Raw genomic sequence first — 16,720 nt, forward strand, 5'->3', positions numbered from 1 at the left:
CGCTGGGGGCTGCCGGGCAGAGGGCTGCCCTGGGAGGAGCAGTGATGAAGGGCAGGATGGGTGGGAGGGGGCAGGACCAAGAAGGGCTGGGAGGCGGGAGGGCTCGAGGGGACTGGAGGAGGGAGTCGGGTGGGAAGGGTGGAAAAGGCACGGGGATCAAGGGGCTTTAGGCCCACGGTGTGCACACAGAGCACCAAACGCACACAATCCTGGGCGTACACTCACCGGCAAGCAGCTTCTCTCAGGCAAACAGCAGAATCTCTGCTATTTTCAGGAGGCCCCACCTTCGTTTTCTAATTCCCCACAAATTGCGCTCGGTCCGGATGGGAAGGCTATATTATTGCTTCCGGGCGGGCGCTCTTGATAATGCGTGTCAAGAATCCTCGCTCGGCGTTACGGAAACAGGAGACATTTCACCGGAACTGCAAGGTCCCTCGACACACATTATCAAGAGCGCCTGCCCGGAAGAAATAATATATCCTTCCCGTCCAGACGGACCGCAATACGTGGGTAATTAGAAAACGAGGGTAGGGCTTCCTGAAAACAGAGATTATGCAAATTAGTAAGAAGACAGCACACTACCTACCGAGTGTTGGTTTATGTAGCCCTGATGAAAGTGGGCTAATGAGAGTCACCACTGAATCCGGTAGGCTTTTTTGTGCCCTGGAAATACAAGCAACAAATTAGGAACTTGGTGACAGGCCACACATTGATCCTCTCACAAATGAAAATGGAGGATAAAGATACACTCTGCACTGTGAATGGAGCCAGAGAAACTCTAAGACTCTTTTTTATGGTGTACAGGAGACTATACCGAGTAACCTCGGTCTGTTTTTTAATCGTGTTTCCAGAAGAAAACACAGTAGTTCTTTGGCAATTTTTCCTTGGCCAAGAACTATTTTAAGTTCTGCTTTCCATAGAAATCGAACAAAATTGGAAAATATTTCAATTGTAAAGCAGTCAACACGCATTGGGAAAAAGGGCAAGAGAAACAGAACCCATAGAATTGGGAAACTTGTAAACAACTGCTAATTGATTTACCTTACATCAAAATGGGGGACTATGATAACTAGGGGAATACTCAGGTGCAATACCCCGTTTTGGTTCAACACGTGTGTGGGTGTGTGCCTTCTCAACATACAAGTTTCTATAGGAGCCCTCCTGACTAGTATTATGCTCAGCAAAACTCCATGCAGTTTTCGCCTCGCATGAGCTTTCCTCTGTCACTTCTGTTAAATCAAATCCTAGGGGCAATAGGCTATGTGCAGCTTCCACTAGCGTTTGTTTATTCTAATTTTAATTCAAGAGAACCAATACCATATAAAGCCTATTTTCACTCACAAATTATACCAAGGAAATGTCATCCAAGCCTATTGCCCTCAATTTGGGAATACAATGCAAAAGGTTGAGGATATTAGAACAGTTCATGATTAGAGCATCTTCCCTATAGAGCATGCTCTCTAACAGCACACATTCATTTTTCCAGGCTGACTTGGGACTCAGGCCTTTTGGGTAGTTGCCATGTTTCTTCCATTCTGTCCAAGATTGACTCTTTCATTAGACCCAGTCTTAAGTTTTATTTCCTCCAAAAGCCTTTTGTATTCCAAAGTTTGAAAGGCCAAAGAGGAGTTAGTTATGGTAGGCTGCACCGGGGCCCAAGGGGTCCCTTCCAATATGCACCCGTTCATAGACTTTAGTTGTTGAATACCATGAATTTATACCTGGTCTGAGGTCCTCAGGTGTATGAAGACAGGATTAATCTCCTGGTGTAAAGGCCTCTGATGAAGCTAGGCCTTGTTATCGTCAATGGATACACTGATGAATCCATAAGTTGCTCAATGAGCTTGTCCTTCGTCTCTTGGCCGGATGGGAGTTAGCTCTCCTCTAAAGCCTGTTGCGTTGACTCCATTTTGACATTCAGCCGAGTGATTCTAGGCGCTTTTATGGTTTTTCTTGTAATCTGCTTGGCTGGTTCTTCTTCTATGTGTGTTGCCAGTTTTATGCTTCAGAAACATTTTCTAGAGTCATTAGATTTCATCTTTTTCACTTGGCTTTGGTACTTCTGTTTCTTTTGTTGTCCCCTTTGGCCGTGTTTCTTTTTCCTTCTTTGAGAGAAGATGCTATAGTCTCTTTGGGGAATCGTGTCTTCTTCCGCAGTGTTAGGTTGCGCGTTACCCTGGTCCATAAGCGGTACCCTATCACTTCTTCTATGGCAACCTCTGTATCTACACACTCATTAATAGGCACTTGAATTGGGTTAGGGGTATATATGGAATCTAACCACTCAGTCATATTCACAATTTCCACTTTTTCTGAGAAATTTACACAATTTGTCTTGGTTATTTTCTGGAGGGCCACAGCAGGTTCAACTAGATCTGTAGGTGTTAGGAGATGTTGCGCATTAGCAAAGTTCAATTCCTCTGAATTGCTCTTTCTAAACCTTTTCGTTGGACTTGAGTCAATCTGGGTCCTGTAGTCTCCCTTTCACTCCTTTCTTTTGTTATAGGTTCCATTGCATGCTGTACTGCTGTGAGAATGTGATCTGCATTTCTGTCAAGATTGGCTTGCGCCACAGTCGCAAACCTATCTATAAAGGTCATCTTAAGAGTGCAGCATTGCTAGTAAAGTTTCATGGCCCTTAAGATTATCATGTAAAGGCTCATATAGTTAGGTGTCACCACTACAATCTTTTAGTGGTGTTCTTGTGTGCACAGGGGTTGCATTTTTTATTGAATCAGAGGTAGTTGAACTTTCCAAATCCCTTGTTGTGGAAATATGGGTACAGGTATGTCTATGTGATCTCACCCGGTCTCTTACAACCGTCTCAGCCAAGCAGGTTAAAGGTGTCACCACTAGGATCCTTTGGTGGTTTTCTTGTGTACAGAAGGGATGCATTTTTAATTGAATCCGAGGTAGTTGAACTTTCTGAACTTTTCAAATCCCTTGTTGGAAAATGGGTACCGGTACGAGTATGTCTATGTGATCTCAGCCTGTCTCTTAAAGGCTCCACAGTTACTTGCATAACTGGGCTCTCCAATAGGACTTCAGCCAAGTCACTCACAGGTGCCCCCTGCACTGCAAGATTTTTGTTTGCAGTGTATTGAGCGTGTGGAGTAGACATTATTACCTCTCCCACAACCTCCCCCCACGTCTCGTCTGTTTTTCTAAAGGAGACTCTGTCTCCATTCCCTCTTCAGCCATCATACTTGTGATTGGAGCAATATCCCGAGTTAAGCAGTCTGCCAAATTTGAAAAGGCAGGGGATGGAGTGAGGGGGAAGGGAAAGAGTGTCAGACTGTGTTCCCTGTTACTGCACCAGTTAATGCACTTGTTGAGGCTCCACCTGCAGTCGGGAGCGGAGGGAGAGAACAAGGTTTGGATTCAATCATTGCGGTGCTTTCAAGTAGTTCTGCGTCTGCTATCTCCCCTTCTCTAGGATCTAATCCCAGTTGCTTGCCTGCAACTATCAAAGATGATTTTGGGAAGTAGGCTGTGATTTTACTCACCCCCGTTTTCAGGAGACTTTGTAGACCTTGAATTCCTTGAACCCTCTTTCCAAGGGAGCCCGAGTCGTTTTGCAAGCACGTTTCGCAAGGCACGGATTCAGAGCCACTTATAGGATGCACTAGAGGAGGCACAGGAATTTTCAGCGATTCAGATGTTGGTTTTGATACTCCCACCAAAGTCAGTGACCTTTCCAGTAAAGCTCCTGTTGCGGTCTCTAATAAGGATGTACCATAGATCAAGAATATGTATCATGAAAGACAGTATCAGCCTTAACAAAGGCTCGCCTTGCTACAAACATTCAAAATTGGTTTGCATTTGTCGAGTGTACTGCAAGGGTGGGTGCTTGATAAAATGAAACATGTTCTGGATTTCCATGTCTCCAGCACCTCTCTCCTTCTCCACATCACTCACCTTGGTCAGCCGTTTTATAATATCTACTGCTCCATCCACCGGAAGCCGCATTTGCCCACTGTTTCTCGACATTTAGCGCTGAGCCTGTAGTCAATGTCACTGGCGTCTCCAACTCAGCTTCCTGCCTCCTCCGACCGCTATCCATCCAGTCCATCAGCACTTGCACAGGCGCTTCATGCCAGGAGGAAACCTTACACTCCTCCTCCTTCTGTTAAAGGTCCAGATGCACCCGCTTCGTTCTCTCAGCACAACTGCACTCCACCAGCAATTTCACAGAAGGATTGTCCGGTTTGGAATTTGCCATTACTTTATTTACTTATGTATTTAATTATTTATGTATGTAGTTATGTGGCATTTTCATACAAAATCATATCCAGAAGAAACAACTTCAGAGAACTACTGTGATGCAGAACATGGTGAACAAGAAGTAACATTATTTTAGATAGGATCTTGTTCTAGGTTTCCTCTCTAAAAGATCAACATTTTTAGGACATTTCCATATAATTGGGGCTATTACCCGTTTAGGCTCTGCATAGTCTTGGGTGATAATTAAGGTTTTACTAAATAGTCTGGCAATGACTGCAGGACATGCTGATTCCATCGAGGTTAGTGAAAGGAAAGTGTGTTTGATAAAAGATGATGAAAACGCATACGGATTATCTGGTCAACCTTTAATGATTTTAGTGTGTGTTGTTTGTGTCACTTCTCTCTGTAGCCTTGCCCTATATCTTCACCTGTCTGCGTTTACACCCCTAGACAATTCTATGGATATGTACCATATTACTTTTTTGGGAGATGCATTACCATTGAGGATGGTATGCTAGCTGATATAGTTCTCATCATGACTGCAATTTTATTGTGGTTATCTCTTGATCCAATATTTGTGTTTTGTTAAATTAACTTCAATATTTACAGAAAAGTACAGTACCAAAAATATAGATGAACACACAAGTGCAGACCAGCTTACGTATTTACACCCATACATATAATTGGACATGGTTGATTGCAATATTGTGTGCATGATTTACAGTTTGAAAGAATACAACAGGTTGGATTGCTTTCACATTAATGTAAATATATTAGAGAGAATTACTTGCATCTTAATTTTGTGGGCGAACAATGTGATTCAGTCTTTCATTGACTTTTCTCTCCATTATGCATAACTCTAATAAACATTCTGAAATTGTTGTTCTTACCATGTTGACATGGTTCACCATTTCGAAAATCCTCTGCTTGATAGCTTCAGTGTCTTCTTTGTATTTCTTAAACTGCAAGATAAAGAATGGTTACAAAGTAATAGATTGCAAGGAATTATTGACATCAAAGTACACTCTGAAAGGTGGAGATAAGATGCATAGGTCACCAGAACAGGATGCACAGGGAAGTAGATATTTAGACTTCATGCTCCAGAAGCACCCTCTGACACACGGATGCTGTCCATTAACTCAGGGTCCAGGGTGCATGATCTCAGACGAGTTACATATTTTAACCCAAAGTCTTTGTGAAACAAATGCAATTATTGTAAAAAAAAACACTACAACAATTTACATTCACCTTTCCTGGCTAAAATGCACATTTTAATTGCATTTTCACTGGCATAAAAAAGGACCCTGTGCAAAATGAATTGCTCCAAAACCTTTTTGAAATGTCCAACTAGAGGCTCACAAATACACTGTATTGTAAACATGTTTATGTAAAATGATCCGCAATATTTAGCCAGAATATATGTAACTCTAAAGAATCTTTGCTTGAACAATGAATACATTAAATAAAGTAACATATTGAACACTTTAGAACAAAAATGTGCCTTAAAATGTATGTTACACTTTGATGAAAGCAGACCTGTTGAAGGAAAAAAAAGGACAGATGTCAACTTTATTAAATGAATAATAGGTCAAGGAAATGTACCTGGTTCTCCAGATAGATCACCTTGGAGGTATTTACAGACAGTTACCTCTAACTCCTGAGATGTCCTGGCCACGTTTGAATTCTAATTAAACTATTAAACCACTTTTTAATTGACTTTCAATGCTTTTCCATTATTTGCACCCATTAACGTTGATGGTAGTTTACTGTTATTTAGTTAGTTAATTTTTTATTATGCGCTCCATAGAACCCGGAGGCTTAAGGGCACAAGAATTCACAACAACCGACATAGCAAGCAATAATTCTACATGGGGAAAAAAAGGAGGGCAAATGTTCTTACTTACGTAACAACGTCTTAATCTTCTTGCTGAAGATTGCCATAGAATGAATATCTCTAAGGTCCGGTGGGATGGCATTCCATGCCTTAGGTGCCGCAGTAAAGAAGGCACTTTTCATAAAATGAGTGAGATTGCACATTGAACGTTTTAGCTAGTTGGTGTTATTAGATCTCAATGCCCTAACATTAGATTTAGGAGTCCGAGTCTCTTGCTAGATATGAAGGGCCAGTACCCTTGACACATCTGTATGTTATGACAAGCAGCCTAAACTGAATCCTTGCTTCAATCGGTACCCAGTGCAGGTTACGTCTGGCCTCTGATATGTGATTTCTGTTCTTAAGACCAACAAAAATCTTCACCATACTGTTCATCAAGGTCTGGAGTCACGCAACATCAGCCTTAGGCATGTCCTACCAAAAGACTACTACAGTAGTCAATTTCTGACCCTCCCAACGCTCTAGCTACCATTTCACAATTAACTTGCCAAATATAAGGACGCAATTGGACTAACAGTTTAATGTATGAGGCTGTTGAGGAAACTAGGCAATTTACCTGACCCCTCATATCCAGATTTTGATCTAGAACAATGCCCAAGGTCTTCACCTTCTTCTTGGATGTAATGTTACAGACAGCCACTCTGAATTGACTATACTCTCGGTCCAGCTTTGTGGTTTCAGTACTCGTGCCTATCACCATCAACTCAGTCTTTTCTTTATTGAGTGCCAACCCATTTGCCATCATCCAATTTTGGACGATCTCATATACCCTGTTGATGTTTTTTTCACCCACCCCATGCAGTCCTGACAATGGGATTACACATTGAGTGTCCTCCAGTAGATTAAAAAACTGAACTGTAAACATATTGTATAGTGAGGGAGATAGGCAGGCTCCTTGAGGCATGCCATAATTCAAGCGGGCTGGTGGGGCTTCAGCTAGTTCACTCCAGACTCTACGTGATCGATTGCTCAAGCAAGATGCAATCCAAAGGGCCGCATTATTTGAAAAGAGAGCTACCTCCTTTAGCCTGGTGACCAATTTGCCATGGTCCACCAGGTAAAAAGCAGCAGACTGATTAAGTAACATCATCATCACAGCCTGCCCTTTATCCATTATCCATATACTGCAGTAGTCCGGACTGCAGATCAAGCAGGGCCGTTTCCGTACCATGGCCCTGCCTGAACCCAGACTGCCATTTGTTTAGGATGCCTGATTCATTCAGAAAATCTGAAATTTGCAAATATGCCACTGAATCCAAAATCTTCAAAAGGAACGGGGTGTTAATGATCGGTTGGTAAATTGCCAGAGTTAACGGACACAGATCCGGCTTTCTGATCAAGGGTGTGATCCATGCCTTCTTAAGTTCACTTCGAACATGGTTCTCAGGGTAATTTACAGACAGTGCCCATTTATTCAGGGGAGCATTCCTTAATTATCAGCGCGGGGCAGATATCTCCTTTACAACTAGTAGGTTTTAGATTTGCAATGATCAGGGATAGTACACTTTCTGTGATTGATCTACATTTAAATTGGTGGTCTAAACCCTCAGGGGCCAATTACAGTTCTCCAAAGCTCCTCTAGCACACGATAATTCATTGCTCTCTATACTTTTTTTAATCTTAGCCAATTTCCCCAACATGGCTTCCTGGATCATGGTGCACCAACCCACATCCTTTACAACGGTATCTGATTTAGTCTTACAGGGCTCCTCCTTTTATTTTAATATCTTAAAAAAGTTCCTTAGAGTTAGATTGCGTATTCCTGATCCTATTATCACATACGTCTTTCTTGGCTGCAATGACTGCCATTTTAAAATCTTTCACTGCCAACTTATATTTCTCTTGATCCTGAGCACATTGTGAGTATTTCCATACATAAAAACATTTATTCTTGGTGGATTTCAACTTTTGTAGGTCTGAAGAAAACCAGTTATTTCTCCTTTCTATGGCCACATTTTTTCTCAGAGTGGCTAGCCACTCAATAGTTTCCTGCAAGGACTGCCGCAGCAATATCATCCGCTCTTGCTAATTTAAATGAAATGATATTTTATTTATATTGCGCCCGTACACAAGTGTTTCAGAGCACAACCAGGCAAAGGGAGAACAGAGGAGGACAAAAACAATGATCTTACTAGGCCCAGTGACATTGAGAACGCGCAAGTGCATGGGAAAGTGAAAAGGGGGAAAGTGCATGGAAGGGGGAGAGGTGGAAAGTGCAGAAAAGAGGAGAGAACAGAATAATAAATAATAAGTAAAATAAAGAAAATAAATAAACAATGGTAGTGCAGCCAGCAAGTGGCAAGTGCTAGGTTAAGCAGATAGGGTATATCTGATAAGTGAAGAAGAAAAGTGGGTGGGGGACTGTATGGGTACACATACAGACCCCAGTGCAAGGGGTGGCCCCAGGGCAGTGCAGGAGGGTGGCAGGGTGTGCGGGTACCTGGGCCCGAAGGACAGAGGGTGGCCAGGTGCATGGTGCCAAGAGAGAAAACAGATCAGCAGGGAGAAGAGGGTCAAAGTCAGAAGCAAAGAGGAAAGTCTTGAGGTGCTTCGGGAACCGGAGATGGTTCTCCTCAAGTTTCAGGGTAGCAGGTAGGCTGTTCCAAAGGAAGGCCCCAGCCGAAGACAGAGATCTACCCCCAGCACGTTTTTTAGTAAATTGACTAATCCTGAGTGAGTTAGAAGTAGAGGAGTGAAGGGCTCAAGAGGGGAGGTATTTACAGCGGGATAGCTGAAGGTATTTTGGACACAGGCCCCAGAAAGCCTTGTGGACGGTGCAGAGGGTTCTAAGTTTAATCCTTGCATACAGTGGGAGCCAATGAAGGGATTTCAGAGCTGGAGAGATACGATTAACAGGGCTTGAGGCCAAGGACAAGTCTCGCAGTCCTGCCCTGAATTAGTTTTAAAGGGCGGAGAGTGGAGGAAGGTAGATTTAGAAAGAGGAAGTTACAGTAGTCCAACCTAGAGACAACCAGAGCTTGGGAGACAGTGAGCTTCTGAGGGAAGGAGAGGAAAGGCAGAGTGCCTCTGAGACTTTTTAGAGACATCAGAGATGTGTGCAGAGAAGGAAAGTGTGGAGTCACAGATTACCCCAAGGTTCTTAGCCTCACAGCCAGGGGCAGGAGGAGGGCCAAGGGAGGCCGGCCAGAGAGTGAGGGGAAAGGATGGTGAAGGTGTACCAGTGAGGAGGATCTCAGTCCGTCACTTTCTGTGACAGGGGTGTTAACCAAGGAACCAGAGATATTGGTGTCAGTTTTTTTAAAATTCCTAACCATAAGGCGTTTTTTCCACAACCTTGGGCAACAAAGGTTTTTCTAGAACCACCCTACACTGTACAAAGAAATGATCAGACCATGACCACGGAGAGTCCGATAAGTTATCTACATTAATGTTATGCGTGACTAACCAGTCTAATGTGTTACCCTTATCATGAGTAGGGGAGAGCACATGCTGCTTAAAACCTAGGTTATCCAAAGAATCGTCCAACCTTTTGGCAGTAATATCATCACTATTGCCCAACCAAAAACTAAAATACCCAACAACTATTACCCTGGTTTTAGGCTTCAAGATAGTTAGCAATTTATTACTCAATTGGCTTGAGAATTCAGGCATGGGGGTTGGAGGATATATATACCAAGATCATGTTGAGTGTAGTTTGTTAATATGTAAAATGTAATTCACCTCAATGGGTGAAATAGTGGCGTCCCTAACATCTAGGTTAGATTTAAAAATAAATGCCACCCCTCCTAGGGTTCTGTCCCAATGTAATATTCTATACCCTTCCGGAACATCCAAAGCTAAAGAGGGGCCAGCTGCATCAAAGCATCAAGTCTGCATTCTCAATATAGGAGGCAACTTCCAAAGCGTGCTTCAACAAGGATCTGGTATTGAGTAACAACAGTTTAAGACGATCCATTTGTGATCTTACCCCCACCATATTCAATTAAATTTTTTTTCCGGATCCTCTTGGACACAAATCAAGGTATCCATCTCCCCCTGTAAATACTTGGTGCACTGCAGGGCATGCTCAGTCAGAAGCAACTCTCCATTCCTCATATTTCGAGCGCCCAGCTTTATTCAAATTCATAGGGAGTAACTCTGTATTCCCCTCATAATCCACTTCCGGCACTGGGCTTCTTCTGTCGACTGGCAGCAAAATGTTAGGACTGATTTTCTATACTCTGGCCTGGTGGACAGGTATAGAGAAGGCCAACCTAGTATCATGACAGGGACAACTCTGGGAGCCTTAGCCAAACCAATTGAAGGTAGCAAGGCGAGTAGTCTAGGCTAGGTCTCAAGAGGTGGTGAGCTTGAAACTGGTCAGCAATGAGCATACACAGTGAACCAGTTAAGGAACACACTTAGACAAACAGGTATAAAAATACTTCTTTACTTATGAACAAATAACACAGTGAACAACAACTACTAACAGGTAATACTATCACACAGCTTTAATCATAGATACATATAAACAATCACGGCAGTAGGACAAAATACAGATCAAAACACCTGAAAGGGAAGGTACAGATAAGTGTTAGCACTACAGGTCCACAGAGTTAAAATCCTAACTTTAGATTTCCATCCCTGAGATGTATGGTGTTAGAAAGGAGTGTGGAGTGTTCTATGGAATTCCTTCCACTCAGGGGGTCTATAACCACGTTTTAGCTCACAGCACCCTTCACAGAGGAGTAATATCCATTTGCATATCAGTCTTTGTAGCAACCACAAGGGCAGTCTAGCATCGAAATGCTAGGCAAATCTCCTCTGAACCAGAGTACCATCAGCAACCCCAGTCATGTGTTTTGGCCTAGTCGGGGCCTCATCAGTGAGGTGAAGCTGAGCCTCTCTGAGACACAGTGGGCAAGGGGTCCTCTGCTGGATTACCCTGGGTTACTTAGGGTGAAAGCCCAAGTTTAACAACGTTCCAAAGAAGTGTGGGAGACACTCTACTGATACCCTGTGATATGGAATTTCGTCCACGCAGGAGGGTCTAAGATGTACAGGGCCTTGTGCCCCAATGTTCATCAAAGTTTCATACAGCATTGTGAAGCTGGAAACAATGAGGGTGGGGTCTCTGGGGTAGAATGAACAGTTGCAAGTGTTAGAGGACAAGTTAATATAACCAACAAGCGTGTCCCCGATTTTTGCAGTGCTTGTGTGAACAAGCAATGGCAAATCCAAAGTAATATAATTGTTAATACAAGTTACCAAAAGGGAGTTAGGGGTTCAGTTAAGTATCAGTACAACTCACCCCCATACTCAAATCTTCATGGGTATTGGCAGATCTGCTGAAGAGGGTCCAAGGTTGCTTTTCCCACCATCAGCCTCAGCCCTTCATCCACGGGGCTGCAGAATCGAACACTCCTTCGTTCAGTGACTAATGCTGGTGCAAGGTCTTCCAGTTGGGAAATGCAAAAGAACTCAATGCAGGGCCCCTCTCAGGACAGGACTGGACGCATGCAAGCAGTTTCGGCCAAAGGCCAATGATGCACGGCTACACCAAGGGTTTCACTTGCCGCTGTCAGACTTTGTCTCCTATCTTGGGTCCCATTGATGATAGGACAACGAAATTCTGCAGAGGCAAGTCTTGTTGCATATGCTGAATATCACCCTTGTTCCAGGCCTCAACTCGGAAAGTTGACGTCTGCAGCATGGTAGCCGAAACTCAGAGCTGGTCAGCCACTCGGCAGTCCAGGGGCACTTCCAAAGGCCCTTCTTTGTAGAACTCTGAGCTGATGTCGAGATTGGGTGTTCCCTTCTCTCCAAAGGTCGCTGCTCCTTTGCAAGACTGCTGAAGATCACCTACAGGACAGCAGCAGAAGTTGGTCATCAGGCCTTCTTCCGAAAGTAAATAAATCCAAAACCTAGGCTACAGCAAAGACAAACTGGGATAAAAGGGCTAACCCAATACAGAGATGGAAACAAGTAGCTAACTTAGCATAATGACAAAGAAATGAGACAACCTTATCATGCTGAATTTCAATCACTGAAAGAAAACAACCTTCTCGAAATCACAAAGTAGATGCAATAGGAATATGCATCTCTCCTAACAAGGATACTAACCAACCCAAAAACTACTAAAAACCTAAAAACCTATCCACTCCTCACACACCTCTCAAAGTCTAAACAAACACAACCACACCTCTTAATGCCGCAGCAACCTGCACGCACTTCACCACACCGCAACAACAACCACACCATAAAGACCCCCAATCAACAGCACACTACGGACTCAGAACCGAATAACACAGCAATATGTTAAACAAACTGAAGCTGCCTACAGTACTTGGCAGCTCCCTTGCTCTTTTCCAAACTTTGCCCTACTAACATGCCTAACCTAGCCCCCTTTGTTACAGATCTGCCAGAGCACCAGGGGAGCACTCCGGTGGTGATAGTGTGCGGTACGAATATCCTTTAACATTAACATTAACATATACAAAACAACTATAAAGCTCCTTTAACAAACATATTTTTGCAACACATACTTATGTGAGTCGCTATCAGCAGCGCATACTCCAAAAGGCAAATCAGAGTACACATTTGTCCTTGCCGAAGGCCAGTCCCACTGCCCACGGAAGAAAGGTTATATCTCTATTTTTTGTACTTATGTTTCAACAATTAGAAAAAAGTAAAACACAGGACAGATTTCCAAAAGCATACTTTCAAGTCCTTGCTGATGCTCGTCAAGCAATTTTGCTGCAATCCAGTCCAGCACTCTGGGCTGCAGTCGCAAGCAGATTTTCTTGTTTCCCATTTAAACCTAGAGCCATGCCGCAATAAGTAAATCAGAGTAAGCATTCGTCCTTGCCGAGGGCCAGGCCCATTGTCCATTCACCAAACTTATATAACTATTTTTTGTGCCACTGCCCATGGCAGAAAAGTGATATCACTAGTTTTCTTAATTACGTTGTGACACTTTCAAAAAAATAAAACACAGGACAGATTTGCAAAAGTATCCTTTTAGGTCCTTGCTGATGCTCCTCGCGCATGTTTGCTGCAATTGCGTCCAGCACTCGGGGATCCAGCGGCAATCAGACCTTCTTCCCATTTCAAACTAGAGATTCGGCAATGTTGCATGCCCCAATCAGTACCTCAGAGTACGTATTTGTCCTTGCCGAGGGCCAGGACCATGCACCAAACTTATATCACTATTTATTTTTGCTCACATTCGGACACTTTGGAAAAATAAAACAAAACAGATCTGCAAAACCATGCTTTAAGGTCCTTGCTGCTGCTCCTTGCGCAGGTTTGTTGTAATTCACTACAGCACTTCAGGCTGTAGCTGCAAGCAGAATATTTATTCTCATTCAAACCTAGGGTTCATCCATGCTGCATGCCTCAGTAATAAAATTAGAGTACACAATTATCAAGTAATTGCATGGTGGTAGAATGGGTAGATCACCGCGCTTCATCTAGTACATTAAACAAATTACCCTGCGGCTGGTGATAGGGTTCTTTTGTAAAGGTGGCCTTCCTTTTTCAAGGGTTAGGTTTCGATTAGGAGAGTGAACCCTGTTCCCCTTAGCACTAGGTTATTCAATAAGTAACTGTTGTCATTGTCAGGGGTAAGACTGGCCTTAGGCCCAGTACTATTGGGGCTGTGGGGCCAGGGACCATGAAGAAACCCAGATCCAGAGGGTTTCCGTACTTTAAAGGGCTGTTGTGCCCTTTCTGCAGACTGATCCAGCGTTCAGCCCGCCGGAACTACAATTCCCAGCAGGCTTTGCGGGCCCGCGAGCCAATGGGAAGCCGCGCTGGGTGTGGCGCACGAAGAATGTGCATGCACAAGCCCCAAGGCACGGGGCTTGTGCTTGAGACACCGAGGAGTGAGGACATGAGCCCAGCAGCTCCCCAGAATCCACACGCGAGGGGCCTAGAGCCTCTGGAACAGCGATCCGGCCCCTTGCAGACAAAAGATAAGTACCGCTCAACTCGAGCAGATCCTGAAACCCTTAGGGGAAGCGCAGGGGGCATTTCCCGATCCCTTCAGAGCCCCTGCGCACCACGAAAAAGCTAAGTGGGCGGGTTCATGGGAGTCATTTGACGCATGTGTGAAAGTCAACGAGAGAGTGTGATACACTTTACTTTGCGGAGAATATGCCGGAAAGGCGCATGAGACGGATAAGTACATCATACGGCACTCGTTCTGAAGAAAGACCATGTTGGGGCCAACCGTAAAACCCCGGTCTAATAAAAGACCGCGTTTGGGCCAAACCGCAAGAATCTGGAAATAGCAAGCCACGCGCGGCAACGCGCCCATAGCAATTTGAGAACCTTGAAGCACACTAAGTGTTGAATGCGTGTTTTATGAGTGAATGGGAGTGAGAGACCGACAGAGCCAAAAGGCATACGCTAATGCTTGTCCTTTGTTTTCTTTTAGTTTGAACCTGATTTGAACCTGGACTCAGATTGCAAGGACGTGGCACAGGACTCGACAGCCTTTGCAGGACAGGACTAAAAAGACTGAAGCAAAAGCTAAGTGTGCTGTGCATGTGACTGTGCCCTTGAAACTGTGAAGGGCTTTTGCCAATAATTGTTTGATGTTTAACATGTTTAGCCTTCGTGTTCATGGGGGGCACATACTTTTTGTTCTGAAAGGAAGGCACATACTGTTTGTTCTGAAAGGAAATGTGAAGGGAAAAACCTTTACATGTGGAGGTGTTTAAAACAGAACCTTCAACCAGTTTTGAGGAAAGTGTGCAGCCATCGTTCACCCAAAAATCCCCATACCCATCCATAATCTCTCCCTAAACCTCAATCCGGTTACCCTAAAATCCCCCTACCTATCCATCGAACGAGATCCTAACCCTCCTTCCCCGCTCTGGTTCAAGAGGCCTGTGTAAGCTTTGACTTGCAGGCACTGAGACCATTGAGGGGGTGGTTGATACCACGTCGCTCCTGCACCTAGGACCCGGGCATCCTGACAGAAGCACAAGCCCACGTAATATTCAGGCGCCTGAGTGGTGTAGCCATCCCCATCGCTGTCATGGAGGAGATAGCCAAGGTCTTGCAAGACCTACAGGGGGAGTTGGCAGCGTCCAGACAGGACTATGCCACGCTGTCTGCGCAGGTACGTAGCCTGGCCGCCCAGACGGCACCCTTGCCTGGTCATACACCAGTGCAGGTACAAGTCACCCCAGAGGCCGTGGTTTCCCTGGCACCACCAGAACGGTATGCGGGAGATCCACAGAAATGTTCCACTTTTATCACGCAATGCCACCTCCATTTTCTTACGAAGCCGGCAGCATTCCGGTCCAATCAGGCTAGGACAGCATTCGTGATCTCCTATTTTACCGGAGATGCAGCAGCATGGGCGAACCCCTTAGTCCAAAAGGACAATACAATCTTATATGATTGGGACGAGTTTCTCCGTGAATTAGAGAAAATATTTAATCGTAGGGCCGCCACTTTATGTAAGGATCGGGAATTGCTGACCCTGAGGCAGGGAAATAAGGAGCTAGTGACATATGTCACCCAATTCAACCGATTGGTAGCAGAAGCCGAGTGGCCACGCGATAAATGTATGTCTCTATTTTATCAGGGACTGAGGGATGACTTAAAGGATCTTATCGCCCAAGTTGACCTCCAACCCCAAGAATGTTCGGATATGATTGATCTGGCCATGCGGTTAGATCACCGTCAGGGTGAATGACGGGGGGACAGGAAAAAAGGGGAGTCGCGTCCTGTGGCAAGGTTTGACCAATTTAAAGGGACCCGAGGGTCAGTGGACAAGTCCGTTGGAGACGAGCTGATGCAAATTGGGTCGGTTCGAGGTCCCCTATCCAAAGAGGAAAAAGAACGGAGGAGGAAAGATGGTGTTTGCATGTATTGTGGGAAGTCAGGACATTTTGTTCGTGAATGCCCCACAAAGCCCCAGACTCAGGGAAATGCTTCGGCTCGTCGGTAGTGGGGGTCACCCGGTCGAGCCTAACCAATTGCAGGGCCCCAATTGATGGTAGTCCCAATTTTGCCCCACATGTTTCATTAAGGGGGTGTCTAGGGTTTCGGGGAGTATCAAAAGAGGTTACCATGTTGATTGACTCAGGGGCAACGGGAAATTTCATAGATATCCAGTTTGCTGCCAAGTTGGGTATTCCTATCCAGTTAAAGGCAAAGCCTGAGCTCGTACGTGCTGTCGATGGTACACCTCTGTGCTCTGGACCCATCAAACATAATACTCACTTAGTGTCCTTAAGTTGTGGAGTTGGGCATTGGGAATTTATTACCTTTGATCTAATTGCTGCCCCGCAATTCGGCCTTATTTTAGGGTTGCCCTGGCTGAAAAAACATGACCCTCAGATTTGTTGGACATCCGGTTTGATAGAATTTAGCTCTCCTTACTGTCGAGAACATTGTGAGCGGCCGGCGGCCGCAACTCCCCAAGTTGCAAGCGTTACAGGAATTCAATCCGAGGTACGCTCAGAAGAACTACCCGCAGAGTATTCTGACTCTGTAGATGTCTTCAACAAGAAAGCCGCCGAAACCCTGCCCACACACCGGTCATTTGATTGCCATATAGACCTAGAGCCAGGGGCAACATTACCATGCAGCCGTATATACGCCTTGACTGAAGGTGAGAACGACACCTTCGGGAGTACATAA

At 44.6% G+C, this 16,720-nt stretch overlaps 1 protein-coding gene across 1 annotated transcript in view; it reads right to left on the bottom strand.

Moving 5' to 3' along the window:
- LOC138493140 (zinc metalloproteinase-disintegrin-like ohanin) overlaps nt 1-16,720 on the bottom strand; it is a 415,575-nt gene that overhangs the window by 279,603 nt on the left and 119,252 nt on the right. Inside the window, exon 8 of the mRNA XM_069620331.1 lies at nt 5,115-5,186. Coding sequence (XP_069476432.1) covers nt 5,115-5,186 — 72 coding nt within the window. The remainder of the gene's footprint in view (nt 1-5,114; nt 5,187-16,720) is intronic.

This window comes from Ambystoma mexicanum, chromosome 10 (assembly GCF_040938575.1).
Source record: "Ambystoma mexicanum isolate Mex_15411 chromosome 10, UKY_AmexF1_1, whole genome shotgun sequence".
NCBI lineage: Eukaryota > Metazoa > Chordata > Amphibia > Caudata > Ambystomatidae > Ambystoma > Ambystoma mexicanum.